The sequence below is a fragment of the Aegilops tauschii genome, chromosome 3, assembly GCF_002575655.3.
Source record: "Aegilops tauschii subsp. strangulata cultivar AL8/78 chromosome 3, Aet v6.0, whole genome shotgun sequence".
Taxonomy (NCBI): Eukaryota; Viridiplantae; Streptophyta; class Magnoliopsida; order Poales; family Poaceae; genus Aegilops; species Aegilops tauschii.
Genome location: NC_053037.3, coordinates 187,302,135 through 187,325,083, shown reverse-complemented (window position 1 = coordinate 187,325,083; position 22,949 = coordinate 187,302,135). Strand labels below are relative to the sequence as shown.

General features: G+C 47.3%; 2 protein-coding genes across 3 annotated transcripts; one reads left to right on the top strand and one right to left on the bottom strand.

Moving 5' to 3' along the window:
* The first annotated feature begins 7,157 nt into the window (after positions 1–7,157).
* LOC109739226 (pyruvate kinase, cytosolic isozyme) lies at positions 7,158–12,155 on the top strand. The gene is made up of 3 exons (XM_020298315.4): positions 7,158–7,669; positions 10,544–11,005; positions 11,083–12,155. The coding sequence occupies exons 1-3, from the start codon at positions 7,400–7,402 to the stop codon at positions 11,890–11,892; spliced, it is 1,542 nt and encodes a 513-aa protein (XP_020153904.1). The 5' UTR covers positions 7,158–7,399; the 3' UTR covers positions 11,893–12,155.
* Positions 12,156–12,296: 141 nt separating this feature from the next.
* LOC109739227 (E3 ubiquitin-protein ligase SIRP1) lies at positions 12,297–14,388 on the bottom strand. 2 transcript variants are annotated; one of them, XM_020298316.3, is made up of 2 exons: positions 14,081–14,388; positions 12,297–13,665 (listed from the first exon to the last, which is right to left on the bottom strand). In XM_020298316.3, exon 2 carries the CDS (start codon positions 13,610–13,612, stop codon positions 12,506–12,508), a length of 1,107 nt encoding a protein of 368 aa, XP_020153905.1. In that variant the 5' UTR covers positions 13,613–13,665; positions 14,081–14,388; the 3' UTR covers positions 12,297–12,505. The 2 variants fall into 2 exon arrangements, with proteins under 2 accessions (XP_020153905.1, XP_040259703.1); XM_040403769.1 differs by lacking the exon at positions 14,081–14,388 and adding an exon at positions 13,755–14,074.
* Between the last annotated feature and the right edge of the window lie 8,561 nt (positions 14,389–22,949).

Below are 22,949 nucleotides of genomic sequence, written 5' to 3'. Positions count from 1 at the left end.
TATCCTTGGCTGAGGATTTATATTTTCAAAATATTCATGTTGCTTCTGATTGCAAAACGGTGGTTGATGAGGTGAGAAAAGGGACTTACGCGGCATATGGAGCAGTTGTCCAAGAGATTTCTGAACGATCTACGAATCTTCAATCTTGTAATATAGTTCATGAGTTTAGGAGCTCGAATTATGAAGCTCACAACCTAGCAAAGCATGCTGTCCCACTCGGTATTGGTCAACATGTTTGGTTGGGCTATCCGGGAGATCTTTCCTTCGTCCCTGTAAACATTGTGACGTTTGAATAAATAAAGCTTTGCAGGTTGCCTAAAAAAACTAAAATTGTTCATAATTTTCTTTTTAATAATATTTAGCTATTTTGCTATGATATAAGGCTATTGGAAAAATCCCAGGGTGGGCCACAACCCATCCTCTAGCTCTGCCACTGATGTGGTGCTGCTTCTAGATCGTCGACGCGGAGAACTCGTGTGGACCAACTGGATATGATCTACCGCTGGTTGTGATCGATGGTTGCTCATGATCGCACTTTGAACGAAGTTCAGTTTCATTTTAATATGGAATGGAATCTGGAACCCATCTTTTTAATAATAATAATAATAATATAGATATTTTAAAATTCTTTTACAAAACTCTTCATAAAACAAAGACGTCCATGGCTAAATTTAGGCTTCCCAAAATGGGAAGTATCATGCATACGATGCTAATATATAATACTATATTCGTAGTGCATAGTATCATAGTCTAATATATTTTTTGTACGCTTTTATATTTCTTTACGGAGGGAGTATTTTAGATAAACCCACTTTTTTGCATCCATTCTCTTTCTTCATTCAACTGTATGTCACTTTGACAAAAATGCCTACTTGACATACATGATACTTATTATAATACTACCTTCGTCCCGAATTACTTTTCACATAAATGGATATATCTAGACGATTTTTTAGTTCTAGATACATCCATTTTTGTGACAAGTAATTAGGAGCGGAGGGAGTACTACGGTCTTGGATTTTCCGATCAGAAAATTAGTACTGCGCTGAAATGAGTTAATTGCAGAAAATCATCATATTTGCGGCTAGGTTTGCAGAAAACCACCTACCTGCTTTTTTTTTTGCAAAATTCACCGCGTTAGTAAACTTTTTGTAAAAAGCACCGATAGGGTGATTTGGCTCGTTTAATCACTTTTTGATAAGTTGGGCTGGAATGTAAGAAGATGACTTGGCAAAGAATTGACACACACACCCCTGGATCTAAAAAAGAAAAAACATCAACCCCCTCAATATGCTTCTTAGCTACCCTTTCATGAACACGTTCTCCGGTGATCAAGTCGCAGATGGGTTCATACAGACCGGTGATCAAGGGGTGCGTGTGTTCACTCGATGACTGGATCCACGGCGAGGAGGGATAAAGCTGGGGATCTAAAAAAGAAGAGTAAATATCAGATTCATACCGACTGGTGATCAAGTCGCGGATGGGTTCACGAAACTACTTTCTGTTCAGCGGCTGGAGGCATTCAGATGCAATCTCAACTTTAGATAAGTTGTGATTGAGGGACGGTGTTAAACTTAATATTGTAACATGTGTGCGTGAGTTGTTTGGGTTGTTGTAGTTAGGCAGGATTGCTCCTGATTGGTCTTTATCCTTGTATAGAGCTAACGTGGAGATCAAGCTAGGAAATTCTACCAAACCTTGTAACATGTACTCAACATATATACACGCACGCGTTCCTGCCTGAAGCATACACTTCCTCCTAGTTTTTACAGCATCGGCCCATGTGCCGCCGCGAGGTTGGTGGTGGCCTAGGCCACGAGCGCCGAGGAGGCGCTCGTAGAGAGGCATCCTGCCGGAGAACGCCCCTCGGCCGTGAGTAAGGAGGCGCTCCCCGCGTCACCGCTTCCTCGTCGTCCCCGGCTTTATCCCTCCTCGTCGTGGATCCAGTGGAGCAGATGAGATAGCAGTCACGCCCTGCCGCCGTTTGCCTGGATCCACGCTGTGGCGCGCGCTCGAGGAGGACCAGGTGGCTGGCAACGACTGGGCTAGGCAGGGGCGAGGTGCATGTTGTCTCCCTCGATGAAGACGGGTGCGGTGGCGCTGGCATTGGTCTCTAGCGACGGGCCGGGTGTATCTGATGGCGGAGGAGCGGCGCGCCGGCGGTCAGGGGCATCGGGGGATTTGGACTGATGGCGGTTGTCTACACTTCAGAAAGTGATTGAACGGGTCAAATCACCCTATCAACGCTTTATGTAAAAGTTACTAAAAACACGATGACTTTTAAAATTATGTTAATGATCAGATGGTTTTCTGTAAATCTAGCCATAAATGTGGTGGTCTTTCGCTTTTAACTCGCGCTGAACCGGACACGGTCTCTAGAACCTTTTGGGCCCGTTCATATTGTTGTACGCTGGGAGACTCGGAACATGTCGCCATGGACGCGTAGTGTTGTAAACTGCGGTGCTAGTGCTGCCGATTTACGATTAACGAAGTTTTCTGGGGCGGCTGCTACAATTCATCCGGCTGATGGCAGGGGAAATTAAGCCGCCTCGCCCACCGCTCGATTAGGCCACGTTCGATCGTTGGATTAAGGCCTCGAATCGTTTTTCCCTGTAGACGCACGTATACCAGCTTGTTGGCTCACAACGGCACACCTAAGTGTGTACTCGCTCACTACTTAAATTTCAGCTTGTTGGCTCACAACGCATTCATCACCGGATCGCCACGACGTGTGTCAGCACCCCCACAGCACCATCGTAGTTGTGGCGGCGAGTCAGCGTCGTCATTGCAACAACGTCCCAGTTGCAGAAATGATGTTGTCATTGTGGGGGCATCGTTGTAGGAGCATCGTGCTTGCCGTAGCAAACACTCTCATTGTCACAGCAGCACTACCATTGTCGCAACAACATAATTTTCATTGTAAAAGCACCCTCGATGGCTGCCCGACCACAACACCCATCAACATCGTCGTGGTCATCGAAGCATCGCCACAACCATTGAAGCAGCGCCTCGTTGCATGGTTGCGGTCATCGACGCCACTATGGCAAGCCTCGTTGCCATTGTCGTTGAGGCATTGTGTGGCCGTCAATGTCGTCATGGTCGTCGAAGCATTGCCATGATCACTGAAGCACGCCTTGCGGCATGGCCGCGGTCGTCGACACCGTCACAACATGCCTCGTTGTCGTGTCGTTGAAGCATTGCAGCAGCAGTCGACATCACCGTGGTCGTTCAAAGCATTGCCATGATATTGATGCACGCCTCGTTGCATGGCCATGGTCATCGACGATGTCACAGCAAGGCTTGTCGTAGTGGTCGTCGACGTCATCGTGTCATCGAAGCATTGCCACGATCACCGAAGCACGCCTCGCAGCATGACCGCGGTCGTCGACACCGTCACGACACACCTCGTTGTCATGATCGTTGAAGCATTGCCGTGGTTGTGGACATCGTTGTGGTCTTCTAAGCATTGCCACGATCCTTGATGCATGCCTCACAACATGGTCGCGGTCGTCGATGACGTCACAACAAGCCTTGTCATCGACGTCATCGTGGTCGTCAAAGCATTGCCAAGATCACTGAGGCACCCCTCGTTGCATGGCCACGCTCAAGCCTCCTCGTCGTGGTCAGTGAACCATTGCCACGATCATGGAAGCACGACTTACAACATGGCCGCGGCCGTCGACACCGCCACGGCACACCTCGTTGTCGTGATCGTTGAAGCATGGCCGCGACCGTCGACGTCGTCATGGTCATCTAAGCATTGTTACGATCATTGATGCACGCCTCGCAACATGGCCGTGGTCGTTGACGGCGTCACGGTAAGCCTCATCGTCGATGTCGTCGTGGTCGTTGAAGCACCGCCACGATCACTGAAGCACGCCTCGTTGCATGGCCACGCTCGTCGACGCCGTCACGGCAAGCCTGATGGTCGCCGAAGCATTGCCACGATCATCGAAGCACGCCTCGCAACATGGCAGCGGTCGTCGACACTGTCACGACACACCTTGTTGTCGTGGTCGTTGAAGCATTGCCACGGCCGTCGAGGTTGCCGTGGTCGTTGAAGCATTGTCACGATTATTGAAGCACGCCTTGCAGCATGGTCGTGGTTGTCGACGACGCCACGGCAGGCCTCGTTGTCGTGGTCGTCGAAGCCTTGACACGGTCATTGATGTGGTCGTGGAAGCATTGACGCGGCCGTCGACATGGTCGCCGGCTGTAGCACCCGCTTGGAACAGCTGCACAATGCCAATCCTCCGTGACATCTACACGCGCAGCAAGCCGGCGCTGCTGCTTGCAGGTAGGAGAAGGATGTATGGAGGAGAAAGTCCCGTGGGAGATAAGATTAAAGAGAAAGAAAAAAACGGTTGTAGATAGCGGGGAGATCGCCTGATGGGGAGGACGCGTATCGCTCCCGCGAGGCGCTTGACACGCGGCGTATAATCAGCCGGTTGATTACAATCGTTTTCCTTTTGTAAATCAGCACCGTTTAAGATGGCATCGTCCAGATTTCGTCCATGCACATGCACTGTCGTGTGCAAAGCAGTTTCGAAAAAAGACTCGGTATATGATACGTCATTGGCGTACTCTCGAAAAAAAAGGACTCGGTACATGCTCCCGGTCAAAATCCAACGGGCACCTGAGCCGAGGCTCCAGTTCCAATGTGTTTTAATGTATAATGAAGACCGGAGACAGCAGCCTGTTTGACCGACATCCAAACCAGACCGGAGACAATGGCATCGGTTGGACTATCGAAGGGATTCGAAAGTCCGCCTGCTTCTACTAGTTCCCATCATCGACGCTGGAAACCAAATAGCTCTCCTCTTCCATTTCGACGTCCCAGACTGCAAAGTTCCGTTCGCAAATGTTTTTACGCAGTGATAACAACAACGCAATCGTCTCTTTTGCCGTCGCATCCATGACCCGGTTGATCGCTAAAGAAAACCGAACTGGTACGATACACCAAATAACGACACGATGGAATTTTTTGTCAGGCAAGACACGGTAGATGCGTGCTCGATGAAAACAAATGGACCACTCTGTGTTATCTGTGTCCTCGAAGACGGAACTGGTGGCCTTGTGAGTAGTGACAACTGGCAAGGAGCGCCACCTGTCTTGGGCTTTACGATGACGTTGACAGAGGAAGACGTGGCACGGGGTAATATGCAATGGGCTGCGGATAGGGCATCTCCAATGTGGTACGGCAAGACGGACTCATTATCTGTCCGACGCGGTTGCGGACATGAATACGAAAGCCACCCATTTAAACGCATATCCGAAACGACCGTGCTCATTATAAAGGTATAAATCAAACAAATTTTGACATATTTTAACTAAATTAGACAAGTTTAATTAAAAAAACTAAAAGAACTAAGCGAGCTACTACCAGATAGCAACTCCATACTGCATGCCATGCCAAGTCGATCTTAACGAGCTGGTCACTGGGGCGGCGCCGATGCCATGCATGCGTCTCCACGTTGATCCTGGACCAGTCTGGTGCGACGTCCGATGTCATGAACGCTGCCCGACGCTTCTCCTTGGACGACGTGGTAACGTCATTGCGACCGAGGTAATGCAGGAGGCGCCCGCGCGTGTTCACGAGCGCCGGGGAGGGCCCCTGCTTCACAGCGATCAGGACCTGACGAGGCGGTGATGAGATGCTCTCTCCTTGTCGCGCCATAAGTGAGAGGGCGGTAACGTTGGCCGGTCGAAGCGGCTCAGCGTGCTGCGCGGAGGTTAGGCCGGCTTCACCGCGGTTGCATCCGGGGGAGGGGGCTCATGCTTGATGCCGCTTCAATGCGGTGCAATGACCGGAGTAGGCTTCTCGGTAGTCGTGTTCGCATTAAAGTAGCGCACCCACCCGTCCAGTCACGTCGCTCTGATCGACATCAAGGTCGTCTAGTCGCGTTGCTCGGGAGCACCAGACCGACATGAAGAATGTGCAGCGATCGCTCTGGAGCGGGAGGCACGACAATGACTTGGGGTGGGGCCGAACGAGCGACGCGCACATGGCACGAGCCCTGCGCCCATAAACATCCCTTAGGTTTGATGCCGGTTTGTGGGAATTGAGACACGCTGACCCGTTTGCAAACGTTCTCAACACTCTTTGACACAAAAACACACGAGGAGGAAGAAAAAAGCAGAAACATTCCTCCGAGGCTGGCGGTTAGATTTGGAGCGAACTCCATGCTTGACCTCCACGGCCTTAAACTATGGAGGCTACGAGCTTCATAAATTATGCCAATCGGCAACCATAAGACGACTTTGGTAAAGTATTATTTGGCTCAAAATTACATATTGAAGGTTATTATAACGAGCAGACCAAGCTTCAAGAGAAATGGTGTAGCATGTCACAAACTCAATAATTTTCTCCCCTCGCCATGGATGGAACCGATTCTCCTAGCAAGTGGAGGCGTACCGTGGAGCGCGCAATAGTGCAATACATTATGCATACCACAGGAGTGGAGTGGCTTTTGGCGAAGGTCGCAAGGCAAGCGGCGTTACGGTGGAGCCCCTGACCTGCCGTTGTTTATGCGCATGTTTGTAGCTACGTGGCGGTTATGAACCGACAAAGGTGCAGTTTCGCTTTGCCCCTTCTCGTTCGTCCGTTCACCTGTTTCGGTTGAAGCTCTTCGTACATGTCTGTTACTCTACCAAATTTTGAAAACGACCGCGTTAGTTTTTTTTTGCGTGGAAGCTTTGCTTTGCTTTGTTGCCAATGCCTTCAGCATTTACAACTCGAAAAAAAAAGTTCGGCATTCTATAATTTCTCATCAATTCTTGGTAGAATGCACCCCGTACTACTCCCTTCATCCAGAAATACTTGTCATCAAAACGAATAAAAGGGGATGTATTTTGATGTATTTTTGTTTTAGATACATTCATTTTTGTCCATTTTGATGACAAGTATTTTCGGACGGAGGGAGTACATTCGCAATGCAATGCACGGTGTACGTATATAACACAAATACCTTTTTTTTCTTTCAAGATGGGTGCTCAAAGCCGAATACAGCAAGGATACACCCTTAAAAGATGCTTGAATGGACACTCAGAAAAAAAAACTATTACTCGATGGCGCAGATTCAGCAGCACAAAACAACCCGTGGGCCCTGGCTGGCAGTGGTTTTGACCGGGGAGAGAGAGAGACCACCGGCCGCGCATTATTACTCACCCCGCCCCGCGCCCGTCCTTGGTCTTGGAGAGCAAGAAGAAGAGCACAGCAAAGCAAACACTTTCCCTCCTTTCCATCCCCCCTCCCCTCAATCAATCCGCCGACTGTTCCGTTTATTTAACCGAGCCGTCCCATTCTTGGAGAGCAAGAAGCACGCCACCACCTCGCCCCAAGAATCCCCACCCCTCCCCGCTCCCCCCGCCCGCGGACAGATCCGGCGACTGACAAGCCATGGTGTCCAACGGGGAGCTGTCGCAGCCGCAGGCGGGGGAGTACGGCCTCGCCGTGATGCGCCGCCGGCCCAAGACCAAGATCGTCTGCACGCTCGGTCCGGCCTCGCGCTCCGTCGACATGATCGAGAAGCTGCTGCGCGCCGGCATGTGCGTCGCCCGCTTCAACTTCTCCCACGGCTCCCACGACTACCACCAGGAGACGCTCGACAACCTGCACGCCGCCATGGAGCGCACGGGCATCCTCTGCGCCGTCATGCTCGACACCAAGGTCCCTCCCTTCTTTTGCTCCCCTTCTTTTGCTCCGCTCCGCGCCTCGCCGATCCGATCTGTCCCCGCCTTTTTGCTTGTTTAGTTTTCTTGCCTGCTCATGCTTGCTCTAGGTTTTCGGCTGATCTTGGGCATCTTTTCATCGTTGATTTATTTGTCCGATTAAAATTTGTAGATGGACTTGTAATAGCCAGGCTGCTGGCCTTGTCGTGGTGGGGGCGTGGGGGTGGGCTTGGTTGGGGTTCGCTCCAGTGTTTTCTCTACTAGTACTACTCCTACTTGATATGCCAGCGATTTGGCTATTTTTAGCCATTTTCAGGGGTTATTACTCGTCTTTGGTTATTGATCTTGTTTGTCGATGCGATCTCCCTGCAATTTTTTTTAGACTGCTGCTTCTGCATGTTACGACTATGGTAAATTTGCAGGCAATTAAAGCGACAGATTAGACACGATATTTTTGATATCCCAAGATCTAGCAATCAATTAAAGCCACAGATTGCACACGGTATTTTTGCATGCGAACTTTGCTACTAGTATCGAATGGGCCAGTGTAGTAGTAATACTCTGTAGCAGTATCCTGTATCCCCGAATTTCGATTCGCTAGATTGCAGTTGTCGATTTCATTTCCTTGTCGGCTGTGGTCCTCATGCTGCAACCAATGTTCCTGTGCGTCAATTTGTTTCGTTTGTTGTGGTATGCTTAATGCTTGTGACTGCCAATGGAAGAGTATGTATTATCCTAACCTCAGGCAACCAACTGAAATATGGACGAACTGCCAAAATGCTAATACAGTATAATTTCGAGTACTTTAACCTTTAACTAAGTTAGCACAAGAAGCCAAAGTGTAATATATATAGCTCCTTTTTTTCTCCTCACGTATTTGTTTGGACTTTGTAATGGTTTAGTAACGGCTCACGCTTCTGAAACAGTATTTTTTTTTTTCAAGTTACAGCTCACGCTTTTTGTGAATCTACTGACAATTATTATGTTGCTGCTGCAACAAATTATATGAATGACGCGATTATAATTCTTAGATTCATTTTCTCTTCTATGTCACCCACACAAAGATGTCCAAATAGTATCTAACTATCACATCCGAGGGGTAAGTAATTTTGCATGATCGCTTAACTGATGTGCATTTTATTTTGTAGAATGTCCTGTTGCAGGAGTTGTCTGCAGAAGTAGCACAGTAAACTAGTACTCCCTCCGGGATATATGGATGTATCTAGAACTAAAAATACGTTTAGATACTGTATACATGAGATAGAATATGATACATCCATTTCTGCGACGAGTAATTCGGTACGGAGGGTGTTCTTGTTAGGAGCAAATATGAGCATATTTGGATGATGAAATGACTAAACCGTACTGTCAGAACTTATGATCTGAAACAAATATTAAGACATCCCCAAGTTAACTTCAGGTCCTTAGCAACTTTCAGTGGTTATTACTGTGTTTTTTGATGTTGTTATTATTGGACGTGATCTCTGATTTATTTGTTTGCTCCCTTGAACATTTTTTGCGTTCTGCTTTCTTTTTTGCTGCTTGTGTATGTCTTTTCTTTTGCGGGGTCAGTAGTGTTTTACTAGTATGGTAAATTTGCCAGCACTTCAGGCGACAGATGGCAGAAGATAATTTCTGGTATCAGAAGATCTAGCCATTAAATGTCTGCATTGACATATAGCTTGATTTGCACGTGGAGTTTTCAACTGAGTTGATCAATATGGAGCAATAATAGCCTAGCTGGATTTTGATTGGCTAGCTTGCTGTTGTAGAGTTTGTCGGCTTGTGGTCCTTGTTGTACAGCGAGAGTTTCTGACCATTAATGTGTTATGTTTTGTTCTGTTCTTTTTTGTAACACTGCCAATGGATAATTGTATGCTTCTCACATTGTGCTACCAACTAATATGTTTGAATCGCCAAAATGTTAATAGTATCATTTTGTGAACTTTATAACCTATAGCTCAGTTAAAAGAAGCCAAACTGTATTATATAGTTCCTTCTAATCCTCTTGTTTGTTTTGGCCTTGTAATGTTTTAGTAATGGCCCATGCTTTTAGAGCAGTATTTTTTTGGTTATCGCGACCATGTTTCTCATCTACTGACAATTATTATGCTGCAACAAAGTTTATGACTTGTGTGATTACAGTCTAGATTTTCTTCTCTTGCGGATCACCCACACAAAGATGTCCAGATAGTATCTATGTAACTGCCACATCCAAGGAGCAAGTAATTTTGCATTTGAATTTTATTTTAAATACCCAATTGGAGAAGTTGTCTGCAGAGACAGTTTACTAAACCTTCAGTTAGGATCAAATGCGAATGTATATTTGGATCACAAATGATTAAACTTAACTGGCACACACATAATCTGAAACAAACCTTACCGGGGTTAGTTGACCATATTCTCAATAATTTCACATTGCTAGCGGCTTTCTGGTATATATGTTTCTTCATCAAAGAAAAGCATATTGTAATGGAATTCCAGCAACCTAACATGAGGCTCAACCGTTTGTCGTCGCACACACTTGGTTCACATTACCCTTTTTTATCAAGGTGGGTAATGTATTTGAAAAAAAAATGTTATCATCATCATAGCAACATTTTGAATCCTTGTTTGGATGAAGAAAGCAGTATGTCTAAAACTATGACAGACCAAACATTGGATGTCAAATTTCTGTCTCCATGATCAGCTTGATAGTCACAGAAATTAAACACAAGTTATCTTGTTTGTTGTGTATGGATGTGTGTCAGTTATGAAATGATTATTTACCTCTTACGTGTCAAATGGAGAAGCACTTACCTCATTTTGTGTACACTTGTTTGCTTGATAAAAGCTTATTGATCAGATACTCATTGGTTTTCTACATTTCCAGGGTCCAGAGATCCGTACTGGATTTTTGAAAGATGGGAAGCCTATCCAGTTGAGAAAGGGCCAAGAAATTGTGATCTCCACAGATTATAGCATAAAGGGGGACGACAAGATGATATCGATGAGCTATAAGAAGCTAGCAGTTGATCTGAAGCCAGGCAGTGTCATATTATGCGCTGATGGTACCATCACTCTTACTGTGCTTCATTGTGACAAAGAGCAAGGTCTTGTTCGCTGCTGTTGTGAGAACACTGCTATGCTTGGTGAGAGGAAGAATGTCAATCTTCCAGGGGTCGTTGTTGATCTCCCAACACTCACTGAAAAGGACAAGGAGGATATCCTTCAATGGGGTGTCCCGAACAAGATTGACATGATTGCTTTGTCGTTTGTCCGCAAAGGTTCAGATCTTGTGGAGGTCAGGAAGGTACTTGGGGAGCATGCTAAGTCAATAATGCTGATGTCAAAGGTATGCCATTGTCTCTTTTGAGTATGCACTTCTGCACTTTCACCTAGCAGTTCATTACAATTAATTTGAATGTGCAGGTTGAGAACCAGGAAGGAGTAGCTAACTTTGACGATATCCTGGCACAGTCTGATGCTTTTATGGTGGCAAGAGGTGATTTGGGGATGGAAATTCCTGTAGAGAAGATCTTTTATGCACAGAAGGTGATGATTTTCAAGTGCAACATTCAGGGCAAGCCAGTTGTGACCGCAACTCAGATGTTGGAGTCTATGATCAAGTCTCCTCGCCCTACTCGAGCTGAAGCAACCGATGTTGCCAATGCAGTTCTTGATGGCACTGACTGTGTCATGCTCAGTGGTGAGACAGCTGCTGGAGCTTATCCAGAACTGGCAGTGCAAACTATGGCCAAGATCTGCTTGCAGGCCGAGTCATGTGTGGACTATTCTGCTGTTTTTAAGTCAATCATGTCATCAGCCCCAATTCCCATGAGCCCATTGGAGAGCCTTGCCTCATCAGCTGTCCGCACAGCGAACTCAGCCAAGGCGACGCTTATCTTGGTACTGACCAGGGGAGGAACAACTGCAAGGCTTGTAGCCAAGTATAGGCCATCCATGCCGATACTGTCTGTCGTGGTTCCTGAGCTCAAGACGGTCGAGTTTGACTGGATCTGCAGCGACGAGGGGCCTGCCAGGCAAAGCCTTATCGTGAGGGGTGTGATCCCTATGCTGAGTGCTGGCACTGCCAAGGCGTTTGACAGCGAAGCCACGGAAGAGGCGCTGAGGTTTGCCATGAAGAACGCCAAGGAGATGGGGCTTTGCAACGCTGGTGAGTCCATTGTGGCCCTTCACCGCATCGGGAATGCATCTGTCATCAAGCTCTTGACCGTGTAAGCTAGTGGCAGCGACAATGCAACACCATTTTGCCCGGGGATTTTCCTTTTTTTGCGAGGCTACGCATACCCACAGTTTTTTGCTGCCAAGATTACGGCAGTGCAACCTGGTTAAAACTTTGTGTTATCAAGTTGTGGCTGTTTATTCTTTATGAGAGGGGTTAGCCATGGAAACACCAAAACTATTATCGCAGCAGCTTGTTTTGCTACTACTACTATAACTTGTATGCAACGATTGAACTACCTGATAGTTGCTTCACTTCATCTGTTTGCCTGTTGTTTGCGTTATATTTCTAACATGCTAGTTTATCTCAAGATGGTGAAGGATGATTGTTATACAATAAAAGCGTTTGGTCAATTTTGCCCAGACTTCTGAATTGTGACACAGGATTGATTACCGTCGTGTAGAGTTTGAAAACTGATGAACATCAGTCATATATTTGACAAAATGTATCAAATTTAAACTGTACAACCCTTGTTTTTTCTTTTTAAATTACACCCAAATGACCGATTCACACGAAGAGACAGGAGAAAAGCTCCAAGTTTTAGCGCAGCAGCAAACCCTTGCGTTCGTGGTAGGTATGACAATGGCATCCGAACGGAGCAGAGCAGATTTAGTCCTCAAAGTGCCGCGAGCTGCCGCCGGAAGTGGAAGTGGAGGATGGTGATGCCGCCTGCGGGGAGAAGAGGCTGTTGAGCCACTGTATGGACGCCGGCAGCCGGCTCGCGTTTCCTTCACCCTCCACATCGCCGTCTTGGCGCTCCACGGCCGCATTGCCCGCTGCCTCATCGCCACTCTCATTGCCATGACCATCCACATTGTCGTTCACCTCAGCACTGACATAGGTGACGTAGGTGGTGGTGGTGCTGCTACTCCCACTGCCGCTGCCGCATGAGCTCTTTGGGTCGTCGTCGGCGGGCAGCTGGAACCGGCAGACCGGGCAGGAGCTGTGCATCTCCAGCCACGGCACGATGCACTGGGAGTGGAACCTGTGCCTGCAGGGCAGCTCCCGGGCGCGCTCGCCGCACGCGTAGTCCTCCAGGCACACCGCACAGCTCGCCGCGTCCTCCTCGTTGCACCCACCCACCACCTCCACGGTTGGCAGCGCCTCCACGGCGTCCTTCTTTGCCGGCGGCGTGCCCTGCCGGCCCGCGTCGCTGTCGGCCAGCTGCTGCATCAGGGCGTCCAGCCCGGGCCCAAGAAAGTAGTCCCCCAGCGCCATGCCGTGCTCCCCGAGGGGGGCGGCCGCGAAGATGCTCCGGCCGAATGGGCTGTAGTGCTCTGTCTCGAGGCCGCCACCGTTGCCGAGGGCGGCCGCGGACTCAAGGCGCTGCAGCTGGCGCTCCCGGATCGCCTGCAGGAGCCGCAGGAATGCGGTGGCGCGCCGCCGGCGTCGCGAGAAGTCGACGTTGTCCAGCTCGTCCTCTGCGGCGGCCACGGCGTCCACAGTGCGGCGGTTGCTGCGACGGCGCCGGACGGGGTCGCCGACCATGCTGTCGATGATGGGGGCCCAGATGGAGATGGCGTTGTCGGCGCTAGGGCTGGCGTGGGCGTGGCCGGTGCCGGTGGCGACGCTGCTGCGGGCGGTCTCCATCTCCTCGAGGAAGCCGCTGCCGCAATACGGGCACTTGATCTCCACCCCGGCGTCCGCGGCCACGGGGCTGACCGCCGCGGCGCACATGTGGCACCAGTACCTCCGGGCGACCACCAGCTCCCCCATTGCTGTCGATCTCTCCCCCGTCAATGGAGCAGCTCTAATTCTTGGATTTGGCACTGATGAATCAATCAGGAAGGGGAAGATTAGAGCTCCACACCAGGAATGGCCAAGAATCTGAAGAATCGGAAGCCAATGCAGCACCAACTTTTGATGGATTCATGGAATCATCATGTTCTCCACACGTAGAATACAAGCTAGCTAACCACATGAGATTGCCTTTTTGTTTTTGTCATCGAATCGAATCGAATGATGGGAGGGATGCACATCTTTCTTTCCAGGCTCCAAAAACAACATCTACCCAACAATCTCATCAAGAACCAAATGCAAAGCCGGGAGAGACAGAATCAATTCACAATCTCGCAGAAAACCAACCAAATCGGAGGAGAATGATGAACAGAGAAGCAATCAATTCACATGCTGAATCTTAAAAGCATCCATGGATTGCTGGATGGTTGAAGGAAGAATGATCACCTTGGGCAGGGCATGTGGGGGGAGAGAACAAGGCCAGAGGGGGGCTGGCCTGTCCACCTCCTCTATATTAGCAGTACCCTTTCCTTGGGTTAATCGCTGTGGGCTCCTAATATATAGATACACGTTTACAGGGAGTGATTAAAGGCTTTGCTTGCTCAATTATTGCCTGGGGATGGGGATGCTCTGGCATTTCTAATTTTAAACCGCCTTATTTCTCCATAAAACAAACTTCCCTCCATCTGCTCTATTTCTTCTGCGCCGCTAAAAGTTCGGTGGCGTAGCACCTGCTTTGGTTTTCCATCCAACCAGATATAGGACATCCCAAAGGCTCAAGGAAAACATTTTATTTTAGAAAGAAAAAGAGTTGCGAGAGCGACAACGGAGAACGCTCCTTCTACGATCATGAAGCATGACCATGTGCGTGTCCTCGGGACACCATGACGCCTTAAAGTAGTGGGTACCATCTCAGCAAACATCTGTTATATTTTTTTATAGATTTAAATAGATTATTCTTTGATTTTTTCGGGCTACCATCATTCCCAAAAAATGGAGAGTATTTCTTGGCTTGCATGTTGAGGTCGGCTGAATGTGAGGGTATACATGGTCAAGAAGAACCGGAGGAACATTTATCACTGCTTCTGTGATTTGTGCGTGGCAACTGAATCGGTGGATGCCCTCAATGTGTATGCTCATCGTTAGGGTTTCTGTTTCTCACCCCTATCCCTTGGCGGTTAGGGAAAACTCTTCCGTTCATGCTTCGTCGGCGAACCCGTGGATTCGCCTCCCCTTTGCATGTCGCTCCGGCAGCCTGTGACGGAAGGGGAATCCTGGTGCATTCGATTCGGTTAGTAATTTAGGCTAGGGTTTTAGTCATCGCAGGTGCAACGCTCGGGTAGATGGCGACGCTTCTTCTTCGAGTTTGTCTTTCAGGCTTCGATCCGAGTGCGTTCATCCAGACGTAGTCGACGAAGCTCCAGCATATATTCCCGATATCTCCTTGGGGCCGTGAGGTTAGGGTTTCTCATAGTGTGACGCCATTTGGTTTTAGATGCTTCAGATTTATTCAAGGATTCAACAACGGCGATTGCGGCTCCATGGCGCTGGTTCTTAGGGGTACGTCCACGAAGACTTCCCAGCTATTATCCCCAAGGTCAAACCGTCATCAATAGGGGAACAACGACATCAACGCTTCAACGACTCATTCTTCTGAAGGTAGTGGTCGTTCGGTGGTCTCGGAATCTCGATGTAATTATTATTATGTTTGAGATGTTTTGTATTTCCGATGAACTTTGATAATAGATCTGAATCATTTTCGCAAAAAACCAGAACTAATGGATCACCTAATTCTAAGGTGTTCTTCGGCCCACTAAATCTGTAAATTGAATGTCTTAGGGCATCTCTAGCCCATCCCTTAAAATGTTTTTAATGGAGCAAAACAAGCAACTAACCGCATCTAACCAAACCCTTATACATTTAGAGGAGCAAATATTTAAGGAGTTATCCCAAAAAAAGGCAGCCCAACTCTCTCAAATATACTCGATCGGAGGCACCTCCTAGGATAAATTTCGGCTGCTCCCCCGCCCGCTTGAGGCGCCATGATGCGGAGCATCCTACGAACATCACCATGTCAAGAGTCCGTTCAGCAAGTGACACATGCAGCATCTACTTCACATACATAAAGGTGGATCATCTCCTTTACACGTGTTCACTTGACCCCTTCGAGAATGGTATACTATTTGACACTCCTCTCATGTGCATGCATAGGTTTTACCTAAGAATCATGGATGACGAGGAGGAGTGCAAGAGCCAAGAAACAACTACACCATCCACGAAGGAAGCATGGAAGCGACGATGGAAGAAGACAGAGTTGCGGAAGTTACAACGACCGGACATTCGGACCATGGTCGGACATACGACGCCCGTGTAGAAGAGGAACAGAAGAGCTTTAGTGGCCGGACATACGGATGACCCCCGAACATCCGGCGCCTCCTCCAATATCCGGACAAAGGAGTCTAGAGAAGAGGCTGACTCAGACCACCACCTGGTCGGACATCCGATGCCTCAAGTCGGGTTGGACATCCGGCGCCTGTAACGCAGCCACGAGCAAGATGCCATATAACCTGTCTCTCTTACCCGCCCACTTGCTCATCTACCACCTCTCCCATGGAGATCAAGACCTCCGTGTGAGAAGACCCCCTAGTGGGTATCAAGACCCCTTTCTAGGGAAGATCCATCTTAGATTCAAGACCTCATCTCCTTCATAGGATTTGGGATGAACTCTACCTTGTATCTTTGTTCCCTTTGTTGTTCATGTACCTTCGTGGATCTTGTGTGGATGTGAGTCTAGTGATGTTTGATTGGACCTGTTCTTGAATGTTCATCTTATGATTTCTCCCCGTTCTTCCCCGTGTTCTTCGTGTTCTTTGTGGTTTTCCCCTCCAATTCGTGCAAGATCACTAGTAAGGGCTTGGCCCTACATCATCTTGGATCAGAGCTTTGGTTGACACGAATTTGGAGTCCCCACCTCCGTTTTCTAGCCTATTGCTTGATTTCGTCCCAATTCGAAAATCACCACCAAAAATAGCCTCACCAATTTTTTTTGCATTTTGTGATCCATGATTTTGGTGTTTGACAAGTGGATCTTGGCTTTCCCCACCCACCACGAAATCCATCCAAAATTTTCTTTTCCCCATCAATTTTGACCCCTAAATCACAAAATTCCGCCCCCAAATCAAGTTTGAGATCCAAATTGCGATGCAAGATTTGTGGTCCGGACAACCGGGGGGCCACACATCCGGGCCAACGGGCCGGACATCCGACACCTAGAGCACCAAAACGGGCACGGTACTTGCCGGGGGATTGATTCTGAGCTATGCGTTCGTGGAGGTACATCGTACTGGTGCGCCCACTGTCCGAATGGGCCTCCCATGCTCTTATTGCCACTTGTTTGTTGTTAGTATAACGCCAGCGGTAAAGTCAAGCAATGCTACTTCTAAAGTGATGCCACATTTAACTAATGCCGCACTGAGTCTAATGCCACTGATAAATTTAAGCAATGCCATTTCATGTCACTGGATTATTTCAGGGTTAGCTGTTGGTTGTGTATGTATTAAAGATTTTTCAGCTAAGGCATTCTAATACTGTTGCACAGCCAGTATACCAACGATGAAATTTGTTACTACCTTCAGATTTTTGCACTGTTAATGCTTATAGATTACATACCTCACTTTCATGAGATAAGTCAATTTTTTTTGTACAGTGTCACAAAAATAACAAGGCGCTGATGTCATTTTATTTTGGTTAAACTGCACAAAAAATTATGAAGACAAGAGGAAAGGTCAAGAGTGGGCACCTCCTCCTCCGGCTGTTCTCTTGATCCATTCGATCAAGTTTTTATGTTTGATCGATTATCAAGATTGGGATAGCAATTTTGAGGTCCCCTTGAGTTCGAAATGATATTTACCTTGAAGGTACATGGTTTGCAATTTTTTTATAGTGGCATTAGTTAATAATGCTAGTTACCTTCAGACTTTTGTATTTGGTTTAATGCTCTTGCACAGCTAGTATACCAATGCTGAAACTTGTTACCTTTACATTTTGTATTGTTAATGCTTATAGAAATCTTCCAGTGCTAGCTTATGTAAATCTGTTCGGTAAAACCATTGTACTGTACCCCGTAATAAAAATTTACTCTACTGTTGCACTAGCCACTGTATTAGTGTATATTTATACTATTCAAATGGTGTTGCATTAGCGTATGGACATATATAAAGTGTGGCAAGCTTTCTCAGATATGTGCTCAAGAAAAATACTACCTGTTTTTCTAAATACTAGACGTTTGGGTACTTTAAATTGAATTGCGAAAATGTCTTATATTAAGGAATAGAGGGTGTAGAGTTCACTCAAATTATCCCGGTAAAGCTAGTCACACCTTTGTTAAAATTAATGTTCATTATGTTATCGGAGGAGGTCTGTATGTTTGTCTCTAATGCCCGTCGATTACATACCTGACATCACGATGTAATGTTAAGTCATTTCTTTTTTACAGTGTCACTGAATTGTCAAGGCGGTGATGACATTTTATTTTAGTTGAACTGCAAAGAATATGCTTAAAAGAAGAGGAAAGGTTAGGAATGGTTCAATTTTTAAGAAAATACTATGTATGCCTTCCTGAAATCATCCGTTGTTGCCCTATTTATTCCTTCAAACAGGTGGTTAGAAACAGTCTTGCTACCTTTTCCCATTAAGAAATTGGAATGCTTATATTTATGAGTCTATGCTTCAACTAGTGCCACTTTTATAGTAATCACACTTTCAATATCTATGCAAACAGGGATGCTCGATTTTAGTGGAACGGCACAAAAAGTCCAAATGGTTCAACATTAGGTGCATGTTTTCTTCCAAACCTTTATATCCAATTGGTGGCACTATGAGCTGTTCATTACGAAGGTACATGGTTTGCTACTATCTTGCTACTCTTTTTGTACTGTCATTAGATAGTAATATTAGTGGTTTGCATGTGAATTTATTGGCTGGGTGGACCTACATTGGAGGTGCAGGACGTGATTCAATGATTGGATACTCAATTTCGGTTGTATCTATTTCACCTCTTTCATCACTGCGAACATGGATATCCTTGGTCTGATGAAGAATAGGCGCTATATTTCTGCTCTGTACCAGCAAATCAATTCAGTACGAAATTGTCGAGGGAAAAACATGACAGTATCAAATTGTCCAGTGCAAAACATGACAGATGCTAAGCGGAAGAGACGTGTTTAAACCGAAAATACAAGATGGGGTATATGTTTACTAGCTGCTTGATATTTGTGCAGACAGATGTCTGCCCGTTGCTATTTGGCAAACAAACGAAGTGACCATAATTTTGGTGGAACTGCACAAGAGAATAGTATAGTCACTACATGCAGTGCCATTTGAAAATAGACACAGAAAGATTGGATAGCACTTCATGAACTGCACAAAAGTAGTACTGTACTATTTATTGCCCAACACTAGGTGCTTCATTGCTTTGGTCTGATTATACAATGGGCATCATTTTGCCTAAGTTAAAGTTTGTATTCCGAAAATAGTCTCGCCGTGTGATCGAGAGAAGACCAAATCATATTGTAGTGGATTTTCCTCCATCATGTGTGGTTCATTCTCATGGTTCCAGCTATTGGTGAAACCACTTACGTTTGCAAGAGGAATTGTAGACTTCACAAACAAATTTGTCTTTCACTCTGTACTGAATGTTGGCCAAGAGAAGCATCCATGTTAGTAGGAAGAACATATGTTTTTTCTAGATCTTTGCTTTTGGAGCTACATATTTGTATATGATCTGTGAATCGTACTAGTTGGTTGTGAATTTGGGCTACTAATGTGAACATATTACAATGTCAGGCATGTGAGTCTCGTGTGAACATTTCGAATGGATCGACTCTTATTACTATGCATAGCATGATCCTTATTTCTATGTTCTCAGTGTTTACAAGTTACTAACAGTTCCTTATTTCTGTTCGCTCAGTGTTTACAAGTTACTGATCGATGACTAGCTAACCTACTAATGCGCTCCTGGCAGTTTTAGTTGCTACGCAAGATCCAAAGTGGCAGTTTTTTGAATAAAAATGCCTACCTCTAAAGAAACTGACATGCAGTTCTGAAGAAAATGCCATGCGAATATGAAGAAACCGCCATAAAAAACGTTCGCAAATGCCTTATCTCCCAGAGAACGTTCATCCGCTATTACGATCCTACACATACACCATCCGACCGACTCGATCCTACGCGAATAACCAATGGATCACGCACGTACCTCATCTCGATGAATCGAGCGTACTCATTTGACCGTCATGCCGACGTGCGACCCAGCACGGACGGGACGCACCACTGACGAGACGGGACGGGACGGCACATTCATAATTTCAGTTTTTCCAGTTTTCCACGGCAAGCTGGCGCGCTAAGCCATGCGTGCTTATGCATTGAATTCCGATGACCGCGATGACCATCATGTTTCCCGCGACACGCTGGTTCACCTACCTTCCGCCTATAATTACTTGTTCCCGGTGTTCTCCGGTGGCACCATCACCCAACTCGCCCTATCCTCATAAGCCCCCACCGTCCCGACGTTGTTCGTCACTTATCCTCGCTCTCGCCACGTCCGTCATCCCCCCGGCCGTCCGTAATAGGCGACGCCGGAGGCGGTCACCGCCGGAACTAGTGTTCGGTTTTTCACCGGAAGGCAAACGGAGGGAGGAGGCATTCTATCGGTTTTTAGATGGCAATGTAGAGTATGATGACTTGTTGGAGCGCGACCGCCTGACAAAGGAGCAGCGTATCGCCGATTTGCGCCGCCAGCGGGGCGTGGAACAGCAGTGCACCGATGCTCTGAGTCACGAGCAGAGCGCCCACAACTGGGCCGACTACATGGAGGCCGGTGCCCAGCAAATAGCCATGGAGGCTATCGGGCACGCACGCGTTCGCGACGCCGAATTTTACTACCAGCTCGTCAAGTGGGTTTCCTGCTTAGAAGCCGAAGCTTCGGTGGACCACGCCGGCATGGAAAGGGCCAACGCGCACGAGCAACACGCCCTATCGCACCTTTGGCAAGTCCGAGGCGAGGTAGAGGACTTCGGTGCCGGCGTTTAGCGTGTACCGCAGATGGCGGCCGGGATCATCTAGTTAGCTAAGAGTAAGTTAGTACTTGTACACTACTAGAGTATTAGTGGGAGTAGATAGTTAACTTGGCTATGATGGTTGTCAACGTGGAAGTTCAGTACTCTATATCTGGATCAAACCTGTTACTTTGCTCTGAATGTTGAACTTTCCGTTTGAACGTATGGAATGGGCTATTATTTTTTAAATGGGTTGTATTTGTCCGCCATGGGTTTAGAGGCTGACTTGTGGGCCTACTAGGTTGACGCGTACATAATCAGGAGATGATTCTACATGGAGAGGATGACAGCAGGGACCCACCAAGGTCATGGCAGTACGCAAGCAAGTGCCTCCTTATTTCAAGCAAAAAAAGATTCCTCCTAATGGATTTATGACATCTGGGTCCTATGCCATTGTCAACGTAGTCAATAAACGAGAGAATTGCACAACGAGCGGCTGACACCAGGGACCCAACATCTCGCCCAGTTATTTTTGTTTTTGAGACGGAAGCATGGTGTCAACTGGGCTGTGCGGGGCACTGTGGCCTGTCTAGACAACCTTTTCTTTTATGTTTACCACAAGACCAACCCAGTATTTTTTTTCTTTCTGAAAAGAGCTAGCCCAGTTTTTTCTGCTTTGTCAAGTAGGCCGCTTAGTCAGTCTTGTTGGGCTGCAAATCTTTCAAGACGAGAAGAGCTTCATTCGGCTGGCCCATAAAATGGGCTATCAGTAATGAGAAATGGGATGTGCATTTTTAAAACACATCAAATCAACAATTAGTTTCAAATTTCTTTTTTTTCATTTCGAGATTTTAAATTTCATTGATTTTTATGCGTGGACAATTTGTTGGATTTTATATTGATATTGATTTATTTTAAAAATTAGTTTGAATGTAACTCAAAATTTCAGGATTAAAAACAGTTCGGACCGCACCAAAATATGCAAAATTTCGTATAATTTTTTAACCGTGGCCACAATATGGGCTGTAATGCTAACAAAAAGAATATGGGCTTGAAAAAACCTTAAGAATTAGCAAATGGGCGGTAAATTATTAGAAATAATGGCAGATGTGTTGTATGCTGTTTTCCACAGATTTGAGGCTGACTTATGCGCCTACTATAGGTTGACGCGTACGCTTTCCTAAAAAAGGTTGACGCACATGCAACGCCGTGTCAACTTAGTCAACACACGAGAGCAGTGACTGTTGGATGTCCATCCAACGGCCGTTGTGCTTCTTCCATCTCTGCTCTTCCTGCTCCAGCCGCTCAAACAAGCGCCGGCGGGACTGCCTGCTCCCTCCTACCGTGGCCAGTTGTACTGCCGCGCAGGCCTCACCGCCCCACCCTACTTCCATCACTGGCTTGGCCTTCCCTCTACTCACCCACACCTGCTGTTATTCTCCAGCAATGGCAGACGAACTAGTAAACCCTCGTACTCCCCTCCGCGTGGGAAACAACTGCCGAGTCTTCCCTGGCTCCGTGTCGTTCCGTTCCTAGGCCTCGCTGTCGTCCACCGCCCTGGTGCTCTCGGTACGGCGTGGTCAACGTGGTCAACGAACGACATCCATCGGAAGAGGACTATACGTGGGAAGGCTGACAGCTGGGTCCACGGCCGCACGCAAGGAAATGCCTCCTTATTACGCGCAAAATAATGATTCCTCCACCTGACAGCTGGGACCCACCAGAAGGGCCTCTGTATTTCATGAAAAAACGTTCCTCCCGCTGACAGCTCGGACCCACCAGCTATATCTTCATACGCAAGGAAGTGCCTCCTTATTACGCACAAAAAAATGAATATTCCCCTTGCTAGCTAGGACCCACCATAGTGGGAGGCTGACTTGTGGGCGTACTAAGTTGACGCGGATGGAGGGGATTGTCTACTTAGTCAATATGAACGATTCTAGCTCCAGTAACCCTACGATGTCCATCCAATAGTCATAGTGCTTCTTCAACCTCTGGTCTTCTTGCTCCAGCCGCCCAAACCAGCGCCGGTCGTGCCGCGTGCTCCTGCCTCCCGTGGCCGGCTGTGCTGCCGCGGAGGCCTCACCGCCCCCTACGGCTCCCACCGCTGGCCAGGCCATCCCTCTACTCACCCACACCCCCTGATATTCTGCGGCGACGGCAGCCTCACCCCGCAGCTGAACCAATCAATCCTCGTACTCTTCTCTGCGTGGGCATCCACTACAAAAAAAGTGCACTTCCGTGATGATACGTGTTTGTCA

Bases quoted from the DNA above. Each gene is read 5' to 3' on its own strand.
- LOC109739226 (XM_020298315.4), top strand. From the start codon at position 7,400: ATGGTGTCCAACGGGGAGCTGTCGCAGCCGCAGGCGGGGGAGTACGGC. The intron at 7,670-10,543 runs GTCCCTCCCTTC...CTACATTTCCAG, and splicing joins CCGTCATGCTCGACACCAAG to GGTCCAGAGATCCGTACTGG. The intron at 11,006-11,082 runs GTATGCCATTGT...TTGAATGTGCAG, and splicing joins CAATAATGCTGATGTCAAAG to GTTGAGAACCAGGAAGGAGT.